An 18425-nucleotide genomic window follows, 5' to 3' on the forward strand; every position below is an offset into this window, starting at 1 on the left:
TAGTCTCCACCTCTCACACAATAACAGATCCTTCAAATACATCTTTTGAATGTATGAATGTGAATCATCACAGTCTTCTACTTTGTATATCTGTGTCCTTTGGTCCTTCTCAGCTGACTTAATATTACTTGACTCCAGTTTCCATTGCTCATTCAACAACAGATCCTTCCAATACACCTTTTGAACGTATGCATGTGAATCATCAGCCTAATCGCTTGATAAATTTCCCTCTTGCTCAAGACTACTCATAGAACATAGAAAACCAAACAATGTTCGTCTTGGCAAGGCACACAGCACTAACCTCCAATATTCCTCCGTGCTTGACTTGCAGTACGAGCAGACGACCAGCGTGCAAGAACAGCTCCTGGCGCACGTCTTAGGGGACAAGGACATGGAGGTGTACAGCCTGATGTCGTCCCTCGTTGCGGCGGAAGATAACACTCCCGCGTCCACCGAGTCTTCCAGATCGAATTCTCCGACTGATGGGTAAGAAAGCCGCCATTTTGTGTTTTTTTTCCCGCCTGATTTGAAGGATTTATGATAAGTATTTCATGAAGATGGGTTTGTGACCTGTCAGTTAGTTAGTAAACCATCGCTTCAGAGATCTGGTAGAACAATGAAAATCCAGTAATATACTTGAAAAACTCCATATTATTTTTTCCTAAATTAGTAATGCAGTATAGAATTCACATTAAGTGAGGGCTTCCTATATCCTGTAAATAAGGGCTTCCTGTATCGTATAAATAAGGGCTTCCTGTCTCCTATAACTGCAGCAGGATACAGTGCAATTGCAAAAAACCAAATTGCTATGAACTTGCAGATCCCACAGAGTGACTGACCTTTCTAAATCCAAAAGGGAATTCGCACGAAACGAGGGCTTCATATAGGTGCAGTCTGTTATTGCTGTGTTATGATTATCATTATTTGTGTGCTCGCACTTCGAAAGTGGCAGTGATTTGAGAGGAGCGAGTGTGTGAATTTCCAAACCCAGGGACGGTATGTGCTGTTCAAAAGCTCAGACCAAGGTACCTTCATTTTGCATATTTTTACTGTGTGGATTTCCAAACCCAGGGACGGTATGTGCTGTTCAAAAGCTCAGACCAGGGTACCTTCATTTTGCATATTTTTACAGTGGTCATTTGTAATAGCGGCTTTCCTTGGGCTGAACGACGGCAATTCTGAATGTGGAGTGTATTACCTGCGGCTGGATGTTGTATGTGCGATTCGTTTGCTGTGATATCCTCACACGGAAATGTTAACTTTCTGGCTAAACTAACTTATAATAATAATAACGGGTCATCAACAAGTACTTTTATGGTCTACGTATTACCCCTTTACAGTTGACCCCCGGTATTTGCAGGGGAATGCATACCACAACCCCCCCAGGAATGGCTAAAATCCGCCTATACTTGACACCCCTCTAAAAACACTTAGAACTCCCTATTTTGATAGTTCAGATGCCAAAAAACCAATCTGAAAATGCTTATACCTGAGTATTTTAATAGTGTCATCACAAAAAATGCTTTTAGTCACAAAAATTTTATGAAGATACATTAATTAGTGAATATTTCGCTATGAAAAATACCACGAATATGCGAATTTTCCGCGAGTAATGTGTATAAACGTTCCACAGAAAAATCCGCGAATTTGGAACTGCAAATAGGCAGGGGTCCACTGTATAGGTACATAACTCTTCCACAGAATGTGTGTGTGTGTGCAGTGTTAATGTATAGGTGATTGTAGGGTCAGTCCAATTGATATAATGCATTGATATTAACTCCCCTTCTCTCCCATGTAATTTTATTCCAGTGTGTCAGCCTCCGTAAAATCTGTCCTGAACTGTCACCCAAATATTATAAAAATCACTTTTCTAAAGCAGTTTATATATCCTGGAATTTCCATGAGAACTGTGTCAGCTCCTTCTTCTCGCCGTGCAGAAAACTACCTCCGTTCCTCCGTCCCTACCCCTTCCTGTCAATCTTCTCCGTACCTTTTTATAACGTGTCTCTGGTCGCCATTTTGATTTGTATCTTGCTGCCTTTCGTCATTAAGCAACTCTCTAATTTCAACTTTACCTTGCTGCTCTTACTGTGATTGGCAAGGAGTGCAGCAGCATATTTTGTGTCATGTTGTAACTTATTTTTATCCTGAGAAACCAGATATTGCAGATAGATACGCTCCCCTTGTTGCAGTAGGTTTGGGGATGTTGAGCTAATATTGTCGTGCAATGTGGCTTTCTTATCAGAACCTGCCAAGCTGCCTGGTTGATAAATCCACAAAGAGGTTATTGAAGGCTCCTTCTTTGTTAACTGCTCATTCTGCCGTAGATTTACTTTTTGCCCGTGAAAGCAAAACATTAACCTTTGTCGGAAAAGAGCCTTCAAGTATTTAAGTCAAACTTTGGATTATTTATGAATAAGCATTGATAACTCTTATCGCAAAATTTGTAAACAGAGTTTGAAGAGCCTTTTCGAAGACTACCGCATGCCCTTTTTTAAAGCGTTGGTTTTAAAAGATGAAAATGTTCCATCAACACATCTGGTAGACTTAGCTGTACGTTTGCAAGTTCTGAAGGAAATAAATGATAAGTTTGGAACAGAATTACAGTAAATTTCAGTGACTTTGTGCTAAGCAAACATAATCTCTTACCCTCTTTGTGCTGTTACTGAAGTTTAGAAAGTGTAGTCCTCTCATCGTTAAAGAGTCACTGAAAACGTAAAAGAATTGGTTGCCATTGTAAAATACTGTGTAAGATCAACAAAAGAATACCATGACCTCTTTTAGATTTACATAAAAAACATATGGGACTTTCATATCTTTGGACAAGAACTGGTTCTTGGAAATCATTTCACAATCCCTGCAGTTGAGCAGTCGAGTGGATGCAACCGCCCGCAAGCGTGCTTTAGCTCTTAATATCTTTATTTAAACATGACTCCAAAGCATTGTGATGCATTTGCCATATTGTATACTGTAATATGAGGTTTGTGCTTTCCACTATTGCCTTAAGGCTTTGCTTAGAGACACCTTCGATGAGCCCTCGCGTTGGTTATTTGAATTTTGTGGCGTTGGCTGACACACCACACAAAAGCATGTTGTCATTTTCATCGCCATTAATGCTTACATTCAAGTTCTCACTTCACAGATCCAGTCGCTGTTTTTGTACACATATCACAATTTGAAATTGTAACTCCTTAAGCACAGACCTTCTGTCAGTATTGGAGAAAAGAATGATGTTGGCTGATATGATAAAATTCTTGATGTTTCCTAAACAATCTGGATTTTCAATGTTCTACCTGTACGGTTTAGATTCCCGTCGGGAATCACATTCCCGTTTTTGCTAACGAAGTCTGTGAAGTCAAACTGATGTTAGATTATATTAAATTGTATTGTAAAAGTCTTCCATTTTTAGATGTACAGTTATAGGCCGTAATCATTCAGTGTGATAATATAAGGTTATTCTAATAAAAACTTACCTTGTACAGTAGTTAGCTTAAATTTCAGAATTATAACGATGTTCACTTTTTTTTCCAAAGGCTTAGATTAATATTTCATAGGTATCAGTAGTGGTTGTTTATGAATTTCATTGGGCACTGGTTTGATCATTAGGAAAACATGATCAGATAGAAGCTATGTAGAATATTCATATCAAATAATCAGACTGAAAGGAGTTATTCAAACTGCAGCACTTTTTATGAGAATCTGAAGTGGATTTTGCAACTTGTTTTGAAGCACATGACAGTAAACATTTATGAAACACTTTAGGTGCAGTAAATCTTTTGCCACTCAGCATTTCAGACACGCCTGTCTAATGTTCTAACATTCACTCAGGTATCCGAGAACTGTTTCATTTACCACTGAGCACTAGCCTGCGTCTTGTTTACTGATTGACTGTGCTGCTTTTACGAACCTTTTTGTTTTTTATTGATTTAACGATGCTGTTCCAAGGGCAGCGTGATTCGTATATTACATTTCCTGTTGCTTCACTTTTTTATATTTATTTTTCCCATGTTTAATGTTTTTATTCATAATTTACACTTTTGATAGGCATTGCTGATTGCAGTACAGTACTTATGTACAGTACAGTACTTATGTATTGTATGTTATACACTTGATAATAATTTTGACAGTTTCACGATTCATGTATTGCAGTTTGGTTGAAAGCACCACTTACATTCCATCAGTGATTAGTAGTTGTTTGATCATTTTTGAATAAAATATTGAAGCAGTTAAACAAATGGAATATTTAAATAATATAAATCCAAAAACAATTAAAAATAAGCTGTGTGACCACCACTCATTTTAAGAATCACACGAGAGACTTAACTTTACCCGTTTCAAAAGCTGTTCCGTAACGTAACTCGACACCTCTCGGGGAACGGCTCCGTCGGCAGACGCACACACACACATATTTATATATGTCTCTGTCAAAGAGGCTCATGTCAGGTGTTTGACGCATTTTTGGAAGTAGAAGGACAGAGTATGACCCCAGAAACCCATCCCCCCACCCCCAAACGAACCTCTTTCCACCCTGTATTTTTGTTGTTATTTTGATTTTACTTTTGATCTGTTCGTTTCTGTTCTGGACATGGTTTTTTGATTGCTTAGCAGCCTCCACCACCCTCTCTCACCTGAGAAGCTTCTAGATACGAATACTTGCTTGATACTCATCTTGCTGGCTATAGTGCACATTTTAGACATCCTAGTTGACAGACTCGTTGCATCGCTGGTGTCCCTAGTCTCCTGATACAGGGTGTACGGTCAGATATGGGTCTATTTCCAAAACCAGTGGGAGGAGGAGGAGGAGGAGGAGGTGTGGTCCAGCTTGCTCGGAATGTGAGAGGAGTGGAATACGGAAGAGCACGTACACAAAGCATGCCCCTGAGGTTCAGGCGATGACTGTGGAGTGAGGGAGCACTCTCTCCCGAAAGGAAACTTTGACTTGTTGCTAAGGAAAGGTCTTGTTTTTCCTCTTAGGGGGTACCCGCATAGCATCCCTACGTCCCTCCTCACCTGTATACCATGTTTATTGCAGCATATAATCTTAGCTGGGAGAGAGAGAGAGAGAGAGAGAGAAAGAGAGAAACTTTAGAGTTAGTGGCATCAGCATGAATAGTGATCATGACATTTTCTGTCTCTCCCCTTTCCCCTGTCTTTGTCTCGAAACCCACACACTTTTCCCCCCCCCCCGTGTGCTCCCATTCCAAATCCCGATTTGTGATGTTACAACACCCTGTGGCCTTATTTCCCATTGCCAATTGCCAACGTCTCCCTCATACTCAACGCATGGCGATCGTGACCCCCGCACTCAAATGCTTTTGTAAAATTCGCTTCTCCACCCTTTCTCCTGTATCTTGACATTCCCTTCTTATTCTCGGTTTGCTGTTGGCGAAACGCCATGCATGGTTCTCTTCCCTCTTGCGAATTTCATTGGTGCAACGCTCCCTCTTCTGCCTGATCGTCATTTTTACGTTCGTTTCGTTTTCCGTTCATCATCACGGCCACTGTTTCTGTGTTTTTACCCTTTCCGTTATTTTCTGCCACCCTTCCGCTCGCATGTTGTTACCCCCTTGTTGTTCCTCCTTGATCCTTTCTTCCTTCCTTCCCCCTTCTTCCTTTCTCCCCCTTCCCCTTCCCCTCACAGCCTGATGGAGTCATCTGCCACTTCGCTAGTCTTCTCATCCGATTCCCTAAAAAGGAGGGACAAGGCGCGGCGCAAACAGCCACCACGGAGGACATGCTCTTCAACAACGGCTCCGAGAAGAACGGGAACGCCAGCGGGACGGACGCCAGCGCCAACACGACTCCCGTGGGGACCATAGTGGGCGCCACGCCCATCGTAGCGTTGGAACGCCTGGCTGCCGAGCGGGCGTCTTCGGATCGGATGAGCAGGAGCCACGTCGGAGACCGGATGACCACGAGTCTCGAGGGGACTCTCGGCGAAGACGGGCTCTTGATGCCGCCGCCTTCGGGGTCCCACAGGGCGGTTCCTCGGGTCACGTCGGCTCCGAATCCTCTCAAGTAAGTGTGAAACCTGGTGCCACTCTTGTATAGCTTCTCTCCCTTAATACATCTTCCTTATTAATACGTCGGCTCTTAAATTAATATATCGTACGTACTGTGTTGGTGGTTGCAGATTTGCCTTTTAGTTATTAGGGTCACTAATAATCAGACCGAGAAGTAAGTGGTGCTGTAGACAACGGGTTGAGGTATTTGGTAACTCTTAGAAATCATCTACTTGGCTTTTCCCCTTTTTATATAATTTTTTTTAATAATCCTTCTAGTTTCACTGTCTTTTTAAAAGTATGAGCTAATATTTTTTGTGTGTGTGTGTGACTGCAGTATTGTATTGATTTCCAAAGTAACATATTTCTAGTGTTGGTTTAACAAGAATTGGGCTGTGGTTACTTTTAACAGATTACTAAGCAGTTTGTGATCTACTGAGGGTTTTCAAATACAGTACTGTATTCTATATGCGTCTCTGAATCTGATTTGAGCGAGGCAGGCCTTTCCCATTTCTTTAGGGAGACATATTTGCTACTTAATTTACATTTACATTTTTTAAAAACTGCAAGTAATCATTGGAGATCCATGAATAAAATTTTGCAAATCTTTGGCAATAAACATCATTAGTTACTGTAGTCATGAGAGTCATCATATATTTTATCAGTTTTCTAGATACAGTTTGGAAATATGGCTTTTGGTGGGTTTCCAGAATACGTAGGCACAATTTACCATAGGTATAGAGCTTCTGAATAACATATATATATAGAGTGTTTTGGTCACGGTACTAACGTGTTTCCAAGCATTAGTCAAAGCTGCTTGCAGGATCTTCGTGAACCCACACAGGACGGTAGCTTTTTTATTACTCGAGAGGTCTCTCTTCATATGTAGACACTTTAAACAGAAACCAATTCTAAGACTACGTGTAAGTACAATACAGCAGATATAAAGGTGCATTGCGCTTGCGTTTGGATTAGCCGTTTGTTTCCATTGCTGCCGTTTGTATTGGCACTGTTCATTGCTGTTCATAAGCTAGTGTTTTTAATTTTGAATCGAGAGGTACAAGGTGCTGGGCATGATGGTACATTTGTCCATCTTTTCGCTGTTAGGAGAATGAGGTCATTACTCTGCACACTCACCCTATTGTACTTCAGAACTGTCAGATTTCCAGACGATATTCTTCGCCGCAAGATAATTCTTGCCTAAGAATCTTTGCAGCGTTCCTTCAGCCCCTTTTCATTCCTTTCGCTTTCTCCCGTTCATATTCTCTTCCGTCTTACTTTCCATTCTCTCATAGTGCACCTGCGAAGGTTTTTTCCTCCTGTTACGCCTCTCAAACCTTTTTACTGTCAGTTTCCCTCTCAGCACTGAATGACCTCACATGTCCCAGCGCTTTTCCGTTGCCCTAAGTTATATATTTAAATTCAAATTCCGTCAGATAATTCACACTTTCAACGCGGCTTTGAAATTAAAATTTCATACGCTGTAAATCTTGCCCGCCACCTTGAATCCCATCATGAACATCAGACTCCGTTATATTTGCTGTATGCAGATTAAGACATAACATAATCATGTTTTAATTTTGGTTCGATAGTTTCCACACCATTGCGGATAATTTTTGACGCTTATTTCTTAGACTTAGTTTAGTTTTGTGACTGTGAAAGCGGTTTTGTTTTCAACATCTCTCCGGTCAACATTCTGATATCTGTTTTAATCAGTATTTTGAGTACCGTATTGTGTTCAGCCATTTTTCTGTCATTGCCCTTTTGTACTCTGCATACTCACAGCCCATATTTTTTGTCCTGTCTTCCATGTAAGTCTCCGTTAAATTTTGTCCTCAGTTGCATAGCGCTTGTGGTGGTGCCACCTGTAGCACTCGCAACATTATGATGTCGTGGTCAAGCCAGCATTGCTCGCCACTTGAAGTTGCAAGACGTTTTAGAACTCTCTCCCGCCCCCCGATTGGTTTAAGTAGAGCTTCACAGTCCAAAACCCTCTTGTAAAAGTACTTGTAGACCCAGTATAACCTGGCACTAACCATTGGTTGATTAGCGGAGCATACCCACACACAATCACTAACCTAAGGCCTTGGCTTGGGGCTGGCTTGGCTTACAGAAATCTGATGACCAATCGAGCTGACAAATCATCACCCATTCTTAGTCGCAAGTCATACGAGCGCCAGGATTCCACCTCTCCCCGCCTGGGCAGAAGGTCCCTCACGTCTCTTAGCACGTCTAATCTAAATTATTCGAGGCAGAGCTCAGTGTGAGTAGTCGACGACGACAGTTTTCAGTACAGCCAGCGTCTTGAAGGGTTTGAATCTGTCTGAATTTGTTTCCTGTTTGTAGTAGTTTCAAGTCACGCTTTTCAAACTGTTAACAGTGAATTGGGAACTTGTTGGAAATTGTCTGTGTGGTGGTCTTATCAGTCCCCACAAATGCTCAAATGACTCATCTTTGCACAGTTTGTCGAGTTGCCGCACAGAAAGGACAAACGTCCCCTGGCGCTGCCGACAGGTCGACTAACTAACGTTCCGTTTACTGTGAACAGAGATAATAACCCAGAAATGACCCCACCCACCTCCCCTACGACGTATCGGCGGTCGGCTTCTCGGGAGGAGAACGTCTTTTCGAGGCTGACTTCGACTACGTCCTCTACGCGGGAAGCGAGACCCGACACTGGCGTGATCAACCCACATGCTGGTAGGGTAGGTATTACGCTGAGTGTTCGTTCTTTGAATCGTTTCTAAAAGCTGGAAGCTTCTTGATAAACAAGTCCATACTTAAAGCGGGAAGGTAATTGATAAACAAGTTTGTACTTTAAGCTGAAAGCTAGTTGATCAAAAAGTTTATACTTAAAGATGGAAGCTTCTTGATAAACAAGTCTATACTTAAAGTGGGAGGCTAATTGATAAATAAGCTTATACTTAAAGCTAGAAGCCAATTGTTAAACAAATTTATACTTGAAGCTGTGAGCTCATTGGTAAATAACTCCATACTTAAAGCTAGAAGCTAATTGGTAAAGACATTTGTACTTTGTAAAATTTTATGTATTGTGTAAAAATTTCGTATTCGTAAGGAATGTCACGCACAAAAAAGCAATCTCATTTGAGCACAAGCCGGAAAATCCATTTCTCTGACCACTTCTCAACATTAAAAACCCACTTAAACAATCGCAGTCTCTTCCACCCGTAATGACTCTTTCGTGAAGTGTCACCTCCCAAAAATCCATGATTTTAAAACCTTAGGATAAACTAAATTGTCATCATACAGTAATTTCTTAACCCTCTCATTTTCGTTCGTGATTTCCCCTTCGACCTAAACTTACAAGCAGTTCTTAATTTCACGTATCTCTTTCTTCACAATTGTTTCATAGTGCAACCGCGAGGTTTTCCTCCTGTTACACCATTCAGACCTTCTTGCTGTCAATGTCCCTCCCAGCACTTGGCCTTGGGAATAAATTCTGTGTTCTATTCGATTCTCAATTTCAGGTGAGCCAGCGCTCTGTCCTAGCCTGCACTCACGTAGCCCAGGGTCATTCCAAGGCTGTTCTGTCAGTGTACGCTACGGATGACTTACTCTTCTCTGCATCCAAAGGTGAACGTTTAAATATTCCTTATTTAAATGTAAAATATTGACAGTTTGACCCCTTTTTAATGCTTAATTGGGCCTTTTTAACCCTCGGAGGCTAAAGTAATGCTCTGTTCAAGGTATTTTTTTTTATTTAATGGTAAAATATCAATATATTGATGCTTTTTAGTGCCTAATGAGGTCTTTTTAACCTTCTGAGATGAAATTAATGCTTTGTTCATGGAGGAGTTTTAATTTAACTATAAAATATTGAAATATTGGCTCTTTTGTTATGCCTAATGAAGTCTTTTTGACTTTCTGAGTCTACAATATGTTCTGTGTACAATAGTTTAAGTGAAGGTGTTAAGTAAATTAAAAGTACTGGAGATTTTAAATATGTAAGTACTTCACAGCATGTAACTATATTATCATTATTTTTTAATTTAACCAGACAGCTGGCATCATAACAAAGCTATTTATGCTTAATCAGAAAGTATTACAGTATTAGGTTTCTCAGTTTATTAAATCTCCAGAACTTCAGACCAATGCTTACAGAAAAACTTAGCGTCAAACCTCAGATTACATATTACCGTCCAGTCAGTTATCACATTTCCCTCAGATTCCACATATGGAATTGAGTCTGATGCTTATTGCAATCCTGCTTACACGTAAACTCAAATGTACCTCGTTTCCAGATCGTACTGTTAAGATGTGGGACTTGGTGAGAGGGCAGGAAATCCAGTCGCTAGGAGGTCACCCCAACAACGTCAATTGCGTCAGGTACTGCGAGTCGCAGCGAGTTTGTTTTTCTGTCTCCTCGTCGTTTATCAAGGTACGGACTTTCGTTTCTGAATTGTTTGATGTGCTGTAAGTGTTTGTGTAGTTATAGCTTGTTCCTGATGTTTCAGCTGTCACTTTAGGCCGTGTAAGACGTTATGTTTATGGTTTGACCGTTATGTTTATGGTGTTTACCATTATTATTTCATGTTTTACGTACATCCCCAAGGGGCTGATACTAAACACGGCGCCTTTTGCATCGTGAACGTTTAACCGACTTATGAAACGACCCGAACGCGCTTGATGCACTGTATGTGAAAAGTCTATTTAACCTATGTAGAATGCAGTGAAAATTAAATGTTTTTCCTACATATGCTCCAGAAATATCAGAATCTGCCATTGTTTTTGGTTTTCTTATGATGCAAGCAAGCATAACTTTCTTATACACATATCAGTAGAAACAGAGATCACATGAGTAACTTTTGATAGTGATAAAAAAACCCATTTTTTATTTTCCAGAAATAGTCCCCATTGTTTTTGGTTTTGTATGGTGCATGAATCATTTCCTTTTCACAAAAATCAGTAGAAACAGTGAACGTTTGAGTAACTCTTGGTAAATAGTGATAAAAAAGCCCCTTTCATTATTCTCCAGGAATAGTCCCCATTGCTATTGGTTTTGTATAATGTAGGCGTAATTTTCTTCAACAGAAACCAATAGAAACAGCAAACTTATGAATAACTTTTAACAAGTAGTGATAAAAAAACATGTGCAGATGATATTTTAAAGTCAGGACAGCTTGTGTGGTGCCCCTGACAACTAACAGGTCAAACATATTCGAGCAAAAAACATTCAAAACATGTTTATTTAAACGTCTTCGCTTTCAGGTCTGGGACATCCGCGAAAACCCTGCCAAGTGTAACAAGATGCTGACCTCGGCAGGTCTGGCCTCCAGCGGCGTCACGCAGATAAGCACCCAGTCGAGAACGTTGCAGATGCCCCCCGGAGAGACCTTGATCACGGACATTGCCATATCGACGTCTACTAATATCTTGTACTCGGCAGCTGGGAACATTGTCAGAATATGGGACTTGAGAAAGTGAGTGTGTTGGTATATTGTGTCTGTTTCAGAGTACTTTAATGCTTTTCAGAGTTCATGATTTCCAGTAGTGTGTTACATGATTAATAATCTCCCATAACCAATTTTTCTGTTAAAAGTTCATGTTTCTTAATACTCATGACTGCAATATTGTGTTCATTTTATTCATCAGTGAATTAATCATTGAAACTTCGTTGTTTAATGCTGTCTGTCATTTAATTATTACTATTTAATGACACAAAACATCTAGATTTACTTCCTGTTAAAATTACGATTATTCCAATGACCAGTCATTGTGGTTACACTATACTCCTGTCAGTTACCTGTACAGTATGTTCACGCCTTCTCTTTATTCCCCACCAGACACACAGCCGTAGGGAAACTTGCAGGGGGCCACCAGGCAGCTGTCATGTGCCTTGCCGTTGACTCGACTATCCCAGGCCAAGACGTCGTTGCAACTGGGTCTAAAGATCATTATATTAAGGTATGACGGACGTTTGCAACGCATGTTTATAGACGGAGGATTATAGGAACCAGGGATATTACAGAGTGGTTATAGATTTGTTTTGTTAGTACAGTGTCATCACAGTTACTGTTTATATGTCATCCACAGTAGGCCTATTATCACCACCAACGAAACTGAAAGATAACTTATTTTTTCAGGTATTCGACGTAGCCTCCAACAACTCTGGCTTGGTCAACCCTAGGCTAAATCTGGACCCTCCGCACTACGACGGCATCCAGTCCCTGGCGCTGTACGGCGACACGCTCTTCTCAGGATCCCGCGACATGTGCATTAAGAAGTGGGACCTGCAGCGGGGCGAACACGTGCAGTCGTTGAACAACGCACACAAGGACTGGGTGTGTGCGCTTTGTTTCACACCAGGGGGCCAGATTGTTCTCTCAGGTAAGTTTTAATCAGGATAACTACTGCCTGTTTCTCCTAAACGTAATTACAGCACTGTTGTCAATACAATGAATTTAATGTTTGTACATCAGCTGTCCCCTTTATGGTAGTAGACATGAAATTAATTTCTCCTTTGTACTGTCACGAACCTTAGCCTGCTCGAACTTTACTTGGGTCAGTGTCCCGGGCTGTCCTGCCCTCGTGGTACTTTATATATACAGTACTTTATATTGACCATTTTTTTGTCATCCCTTCACGATCCTTAAGGCATCAGTTTATTTACTAGTAGAGTGACATTACTTCCCGCTTCTGTTTCCATATTTGTAATAGGATCTTCCCACAGTTTACTTACTAGCCAGTTGACATTACTTCTCATATTTATTTCCTCACTGTGTTTGTAATGGATCTTTCGTCTACATTCTAGCGATGAATCTTAATCTTCCTCGTGTACTTGTCTCCTCTTATTCCCTAACCATCTGTGGTCTAAGAATTCTTGCACTAACAATTCTTCCTTCCCACGCTGACAATCCAAATATTCCCCAGGTTGCCGTGGCGGAGTCATCAAAATGTGGTCGGCGGAAAGCTGCCAGCTGATTGGCGAATTGAGAGCGCACGCTTCGCCAATCAATGCCATCACCACCAATTCCACCTGTATCTTTACTGCGTCCAAGTAAGTCACTTGTTTTTCAGTCTTGTTGAAACTAGAGGCAATTGGGGAACTTTTAGCAGGAGAATTGACGCACCCATGCTAGTTTTAACAGGTGTCTTTTTGTACATTGATGCCAACACGTGGCAAAGCTTAGTTTTCAAGTTTTATGATTTACCTTTTTTAAACGTAATTACTTACGGTTTTGAAGCCTTGAGCATTTTTCTTTTTCCTTGAGATTTGGGACAAGAACTGACTTAAATGAGTAATGTTTTTTTGTTTTACCTCTGGACCTTCCCTCTAATCTCTGCACCCTTCTTACGCCCGATCAGCGAGGGAGATATCCGCGTCTGGAGACCCCTCGTGGGCGTAGCAGCTGGCCGAACTTTTGAGCTCTCTCTCTAAGCTTCCTCTGAGCTACGCGGCACAAGTGAAGTAATTAAAAAGAGTAATACAACGTGTGCATGACATGACGATCCTAACCTAGCTTTGGAAGACGTTTAGATTTTTATGAGTTTTTTGGTTTGATTTTTGCCTAGCTACTGAATGTCCTGACCTACATGGGAGGCTGTGTACTGTTCACCCTTGCGCTGCTTCCGTCGTCTTTCTTTTTTTTGTTGTGTGTGTGGAGACGAGTTTGTTGTCGTTTGTGTGTTTTCCTCAGAATAACTAACTAAAGCAAGACACTTTGGAAATGTTTTCTAAAACCCGGTGTGTCTATGTCAGCGATGTATAAAGCAGCTATTATCAGCAGCATGATAGCTGTGTACCTTGTGGTATGGTTCACGTGCACAGAAGTCGTGAAACACTCCTAAAAGTTTATTTTTTAAAAGCGGTACTCTCCTAAACCCCACAGATTTAACTTCACACTTAACGCTGTTCAGTAGTGCTGTCTTTTGAAGCTTTGTTAAAACCAGGATAGACTTTTTGCAAGCATTTCTTAAAAACCCCGAGAGCATGGCACTAATAAAATGTTTAAGATGAAAATACCTGAGCAAATGAAGTGGAGAAATAGAATTGAGGTGCAGTTCGATAATTAGATGCCGAAACAGTTTGGCGGATAATGATACAACCTTACGAGATGCCACTTGTGATTGGGAGAGAGGCGTTTCTTTTTAAAAGAAAGCGGTTAGCTTCAGTGCCCATAAAACTGTGAGAACCATCTAGGCATACTGTTAGCTGTAACCCCACGGGTTGTCGAAGCTGCTACCCCGTAGACCTAACGTTAAAGAGTGTTTAGAAAGAATGGCTTCAGGTGTATGAACGTGGCCTTGGTAGGCGTGAGAGTAGTTGAGAATTAATGAGAGAGAGCAGATGATTATTACCTAGCTATCAAATTGGCATTAGAATATGAGACCTTTCCTTTAGCCAAACTCCTGAGAGGATGAGAGTGACCGAATCTTAGATCTTTGAGGCCATGTGGAAATGTGCATGAGGGCCAGCAACTGATGTACGATTGATTGAAAGGATGGATGTTTACGCAACAGCCAACAGCGAGAGCTGATTGGGAAGCAGTGATCTGGAACCTTGAATTATCTCTTCCATACACAGTTTTTATACTGTGCTGTGTAGTGTCAATTTTAAAACTGTATTTCTAAATCAAAAACTTGTAAACGTTTTCCTTTTTGCCTGTTTGATTTTGGAAACTGCGCTTTGTAGTTAGACAGTTGCTGCCTTCATTTTTATTTTGATGTTCAGTTACACGAGTTTTACACCTGATGATTTTTAAGAAATTCAGTGGTTGACTAAAGCCTAAATGTGTTTAGAATTTCAGGAAATGCAAGGCGAATCAATATTAGTTTTTCTGACACCCAAACTCCACAAACTTGCGAACACTTGCGGACTGTTTTAGTTTTGAGCAAGCTTTGTTTTCCAGGAGACAAGGAAAGGTAAAAAAAGGTCTCATTTTAAGCCTGTGCTTTGAAGCCTCCTGTTTAGATGAGCATGCAAACCTTATTGTCAGAAGCCCAACACATTTTTGTTGGCTTCGTTTCAAAGCCCCACAGTGAATTTTCAGCAGAAAGGAATTTTTTTTTTATACCATTTTTGTTTTGGAAACCACAGCTCCATCTTTTTCTTAGCGAGGCCTTTTAAAAGAGTGTTACCCCCCAGTATGTTGACTCCTATGTTTGCTGTGATAAGTTACTCTTGTTTTTGTTGAGGTTACCCTAAATGCTTTCTTTTTTCTTGTTGTGGGGTTTCGTCTTAAAGTGAGTTGAACGTTTAAGCCAAGGGGGCACCGGTGCTTCGTATAAAGTTACGTTAAGGTTTGTAAGATTTAAATCAAACGCCCAATTTATGTATAAAGTAAAAATGTTTGTGATGTTTTAACCAGTTGGTTTTAATGATAGTTTTATACTCAGTCTTTCAAATCCCATCTGAATCAGACATAAAATATACAAACGTTCTAGGTATTCCAGAAATCAGGGCATTTAGAAATTTATGAAATACACAAAAATACTCTTATAAAAAATATTTTATCAGATTGTATCTGTTTCGTAGTTTGCCACTATTTCACCCTTAATTATGGATTTATTCCCTAGTTCTTTCTTGTGAATCTGTTCCATATTTCCAAACTACACCACCTGCACATTATACTTTCAATATTTATTCTCAATCACAAACTCTGCATTATTATTGTTTGTGCTGTACTGTAATGTAGAAAACTTCTGAGTAGACTAGACAAACATCCTATCATGTTTACAACACGTTCCATGTTTGATTGGACCACTAGGTTCCAGAAAAACATGTCACATATTGGAATACTTAATATATTCATCAAAGACACTGTTAGTTTGCAAAGATGATTTTAAATCCATCACATCTAGAACGGTACACAAAGCCAGTTTGAAAATATCACAACATACATGAGAGAATCTTATGGTGCGTCACCCTTGGTTCGACATGCATCTCATTTTGAGGGGACCCCATTCTTTTGGAGAACCAAATAAGAGATTAAAAGCATCGTGAAGAACGCTTTATGATTTTTTTTTTCAAGCTCAAATGTTTCTCATGGATTTTTACAACCCTTCGTTTTGATAGTAATGTTCTCTGACAAGGAAATACATTACGAGATCTTCGTATCTTAAGGAAATGTCTGATGTTTATGTAATAAGAGTTCTTATGTCATGTAACGTATATCGGTGCATTCCTGGGTCAGTTTACTTTTGGTCAAATAGTCGACTCCAGGCTGGTCATTTGTTCTGTCACTACGGTGCAATATTTTGTAAATAAATATTCCATTTACTGTCATTAAGACCAAACGCACATACGATATAATTTAGTAATGAGATACAAAAATACAGTTATTATCCCATTAATACCTAAACCATTTTAAGATGGAATTTGAATAATCATAGGGTTTACTGATTTGCCATAAGTGAGAAATGACAGCATACAAAAAGATATTATCATTCTGATGGCTTTGTTTAGTAAACAGTGAAAAAGCATATTTTAATCTGCAGTTGCCTTTAACTGGGTAGTACAGTACTTTAGAATGAAAGCTTTGAAAGGGAATTTAGGAGAGAGAAAGAGAGATGATTGGCAAATCAAAATTCAGGGTCACAAGTAGTAGTTTCTGATAATTTCAGTCAGTGTACTGGTTAAAACATTATGGCATCAACACTGATGAAGTCTGTGCTATATATATAAATTAAAATCAAGTGTTGTAAAGAATAAATCCTACTAAAGTGTTTGTTTACAAGACAATGTATTGCAAAAGAACATAAATTTGTTTCCTAAAAACATTCAGCTCTGCAGTGTGATAGATTGCATAGAGTTAGCACTTTGGTGTGTAGCATAAGAAACAGGTCTGCAAAATGTCTAAATCTTTGCAAAACTTAAATCTTTTGAAGTTCTGTTGTAGGTGTCTGTTTCTTAAAAGCATTCAGCTTGGCAGTGTGACAGTTGGCATAGATTTAGAACCGAAATGACGTGTAGTATGAAACCAGGCCTTGAAAATGTGTCTAGTTCTTTGCAGAATTTAAAATCTTTTGAAGTTTCATTGTAGGCGTCTGTTTCCTAAAAGCATTCCGCTTTGAAGTATGATACTTGGCGTAATTGGCATAGAGGTAGGACTTCAAAAGGCCTTGAAAATGTGTGAAAATCTTTGCGGAATTCAAATCTTGGAACTTTTACCGTAGGTTTACAAAATACTCTACGACCTTTTTCATTCCAGCGACTGCACCATCGGCATGTGGCGAATGAGGACCAGCTACGACGTTTCGCCCGAGCTTTCGGATGCTTCGTGACCTGAGGCAGCGCAGCCGTTTCTGTGGGGTCCTGCATTTTAGGTCCTGCGTTCCCAAGGAACGGCGCAGACTCTGCTCTCCTAGGAAAAACGGAAGCTGCGGAAACAAGCTTCCAGTTTCCCGCGAAGCTCTGAAAGAAACTTGACCGTTTCTCGTGAAGAATAACTTGATAATTTAATTCACAGCTCTTTCTGGAACACAAGACGTTCTGCGGAACTGAGATATGTAAGATGTTTAGAAAAGTGACCAGTCTCATTCACACCTGTAAAATATTTTTCCTCGACGTCTGATCTTTTCACAGTGCTGCATACTTTGCTGTCCGCAAAACTCCTTTAGCAGTACGTAATTTCCGTGTCAGGTGCTGAAACTTCAAGGTTTTATCAATATATTTTTAATTATTAGACATTTTACAGTTTTAGATGCACAGTTCCCAAAGTTACAGCCGTGGGATAATTGAACCAGAGTCTTATTTTCTTCAGTTTTAAATATTCAGTATCTTATTTTTTTGTGGACTGCTTAGCAGCAAAGATGGTCATTTTAAGAGATTGTTTGTAGTTAGTTCTCTTTTGTACAGGTATGGTTAGTGTATTTGTCACACACTGTGCATTATTCTCTTGTTTTTACCATAGAACTGATAATTAGTCTTACTTTTGCTAGTTTCAACAATCATTTGCTAAAGTATAAAAATAGAAATTTTAATTTTTTGCTACAGCGAACGTTCACCACTGGTTGGTGCGCCATTTACGTAAGATTTCTGCCGCCTGCACGTTGAGCTTCGTGTAACTTAAAAAAAAGAAGACGAATTACACTCGATCTTGTGGTATTATAGACACACAATATTTAACACTTTTAGCGGTACCAGTACTAGACGTTTTTGCGAGAGAAAGCGGTAATTGTAATTTATGTGTGATTGTCCTAAGCTTGTGGTTCGTCATGTGCCTTGCTTTGTGCCTTCTTACAGAAGGGTGTTACATGCGTTTTTCCATCTTGTTTCTCCCCCCGTTCGATCGCAGACGCCTCTCGATTTTAGCCGTTACATGTCGAGGCCGAAGACGCGTTATGTAACGCTAGTAAGCAACGCGAATTGTATGTTTTCCCAAAACTAAAAATAATGTTAGCTTCAAGTTAACAATGCATACTTTCATGTCAGTCACAGTATAACTCAGAGTGACAAATTTA

The 18425-nt window shown here is 40.0% G+C and overlaps 1 protein-coding gene across 1 annotated transcript in view; it reads left to right on the top strand.

Annotated features, from left to right (window-relative positions):
- The window catches only part of LOC136856195 (kinesin-like protein KIF21A), a 141148-nt gene extending 122723 nt beyond the window's left edge, over positions 1-18425 (top strand). The window contains 13 exon segments of the mRNA XM_067133877.1: positions 332-486; positions 5642-5712; positions 5715-6018; positions 8116-8265; positions 8551-8707; positions 9491-9596; positions 10265-10401; positions 11232-11443; positions 11807-11927; positions 12107-12350; positions 12894-13020; positions 13329-13431; positions 17174-18425. Of these exon segments, the coding sequence (XP_066989978.1) occupies positions 332-486; positions 5642-5712; positions 5715-6018; positions 8116-8265; positions 8551-8707; positions 9491-9596; positions 10265-10401; positions 11232-11443; positions 11807-11927; positions 12107-12350; positions 12894-13020; positions 13329-13401 (1857 nt within the window). The 3' untranslated portion in view covers positions 13402-13431; positions 17174-18425.

Source organism: Macrobrachium rosenbergii, chromosome 34, assembly GCF_040412425.1.
Source record: "Macrobrachium rosenbergii isolate ZJJX-2024 chromosome 34, ASM4041242v1, whole genome shotgun sequence".
Classification (NCBI taxonomy): Eukaryota; Metazoa; Arthropoda; class Malacostraca; order Decapoda; family Palaemonidae; genus Macrobrachium; species Macrobrachium rosenbergii.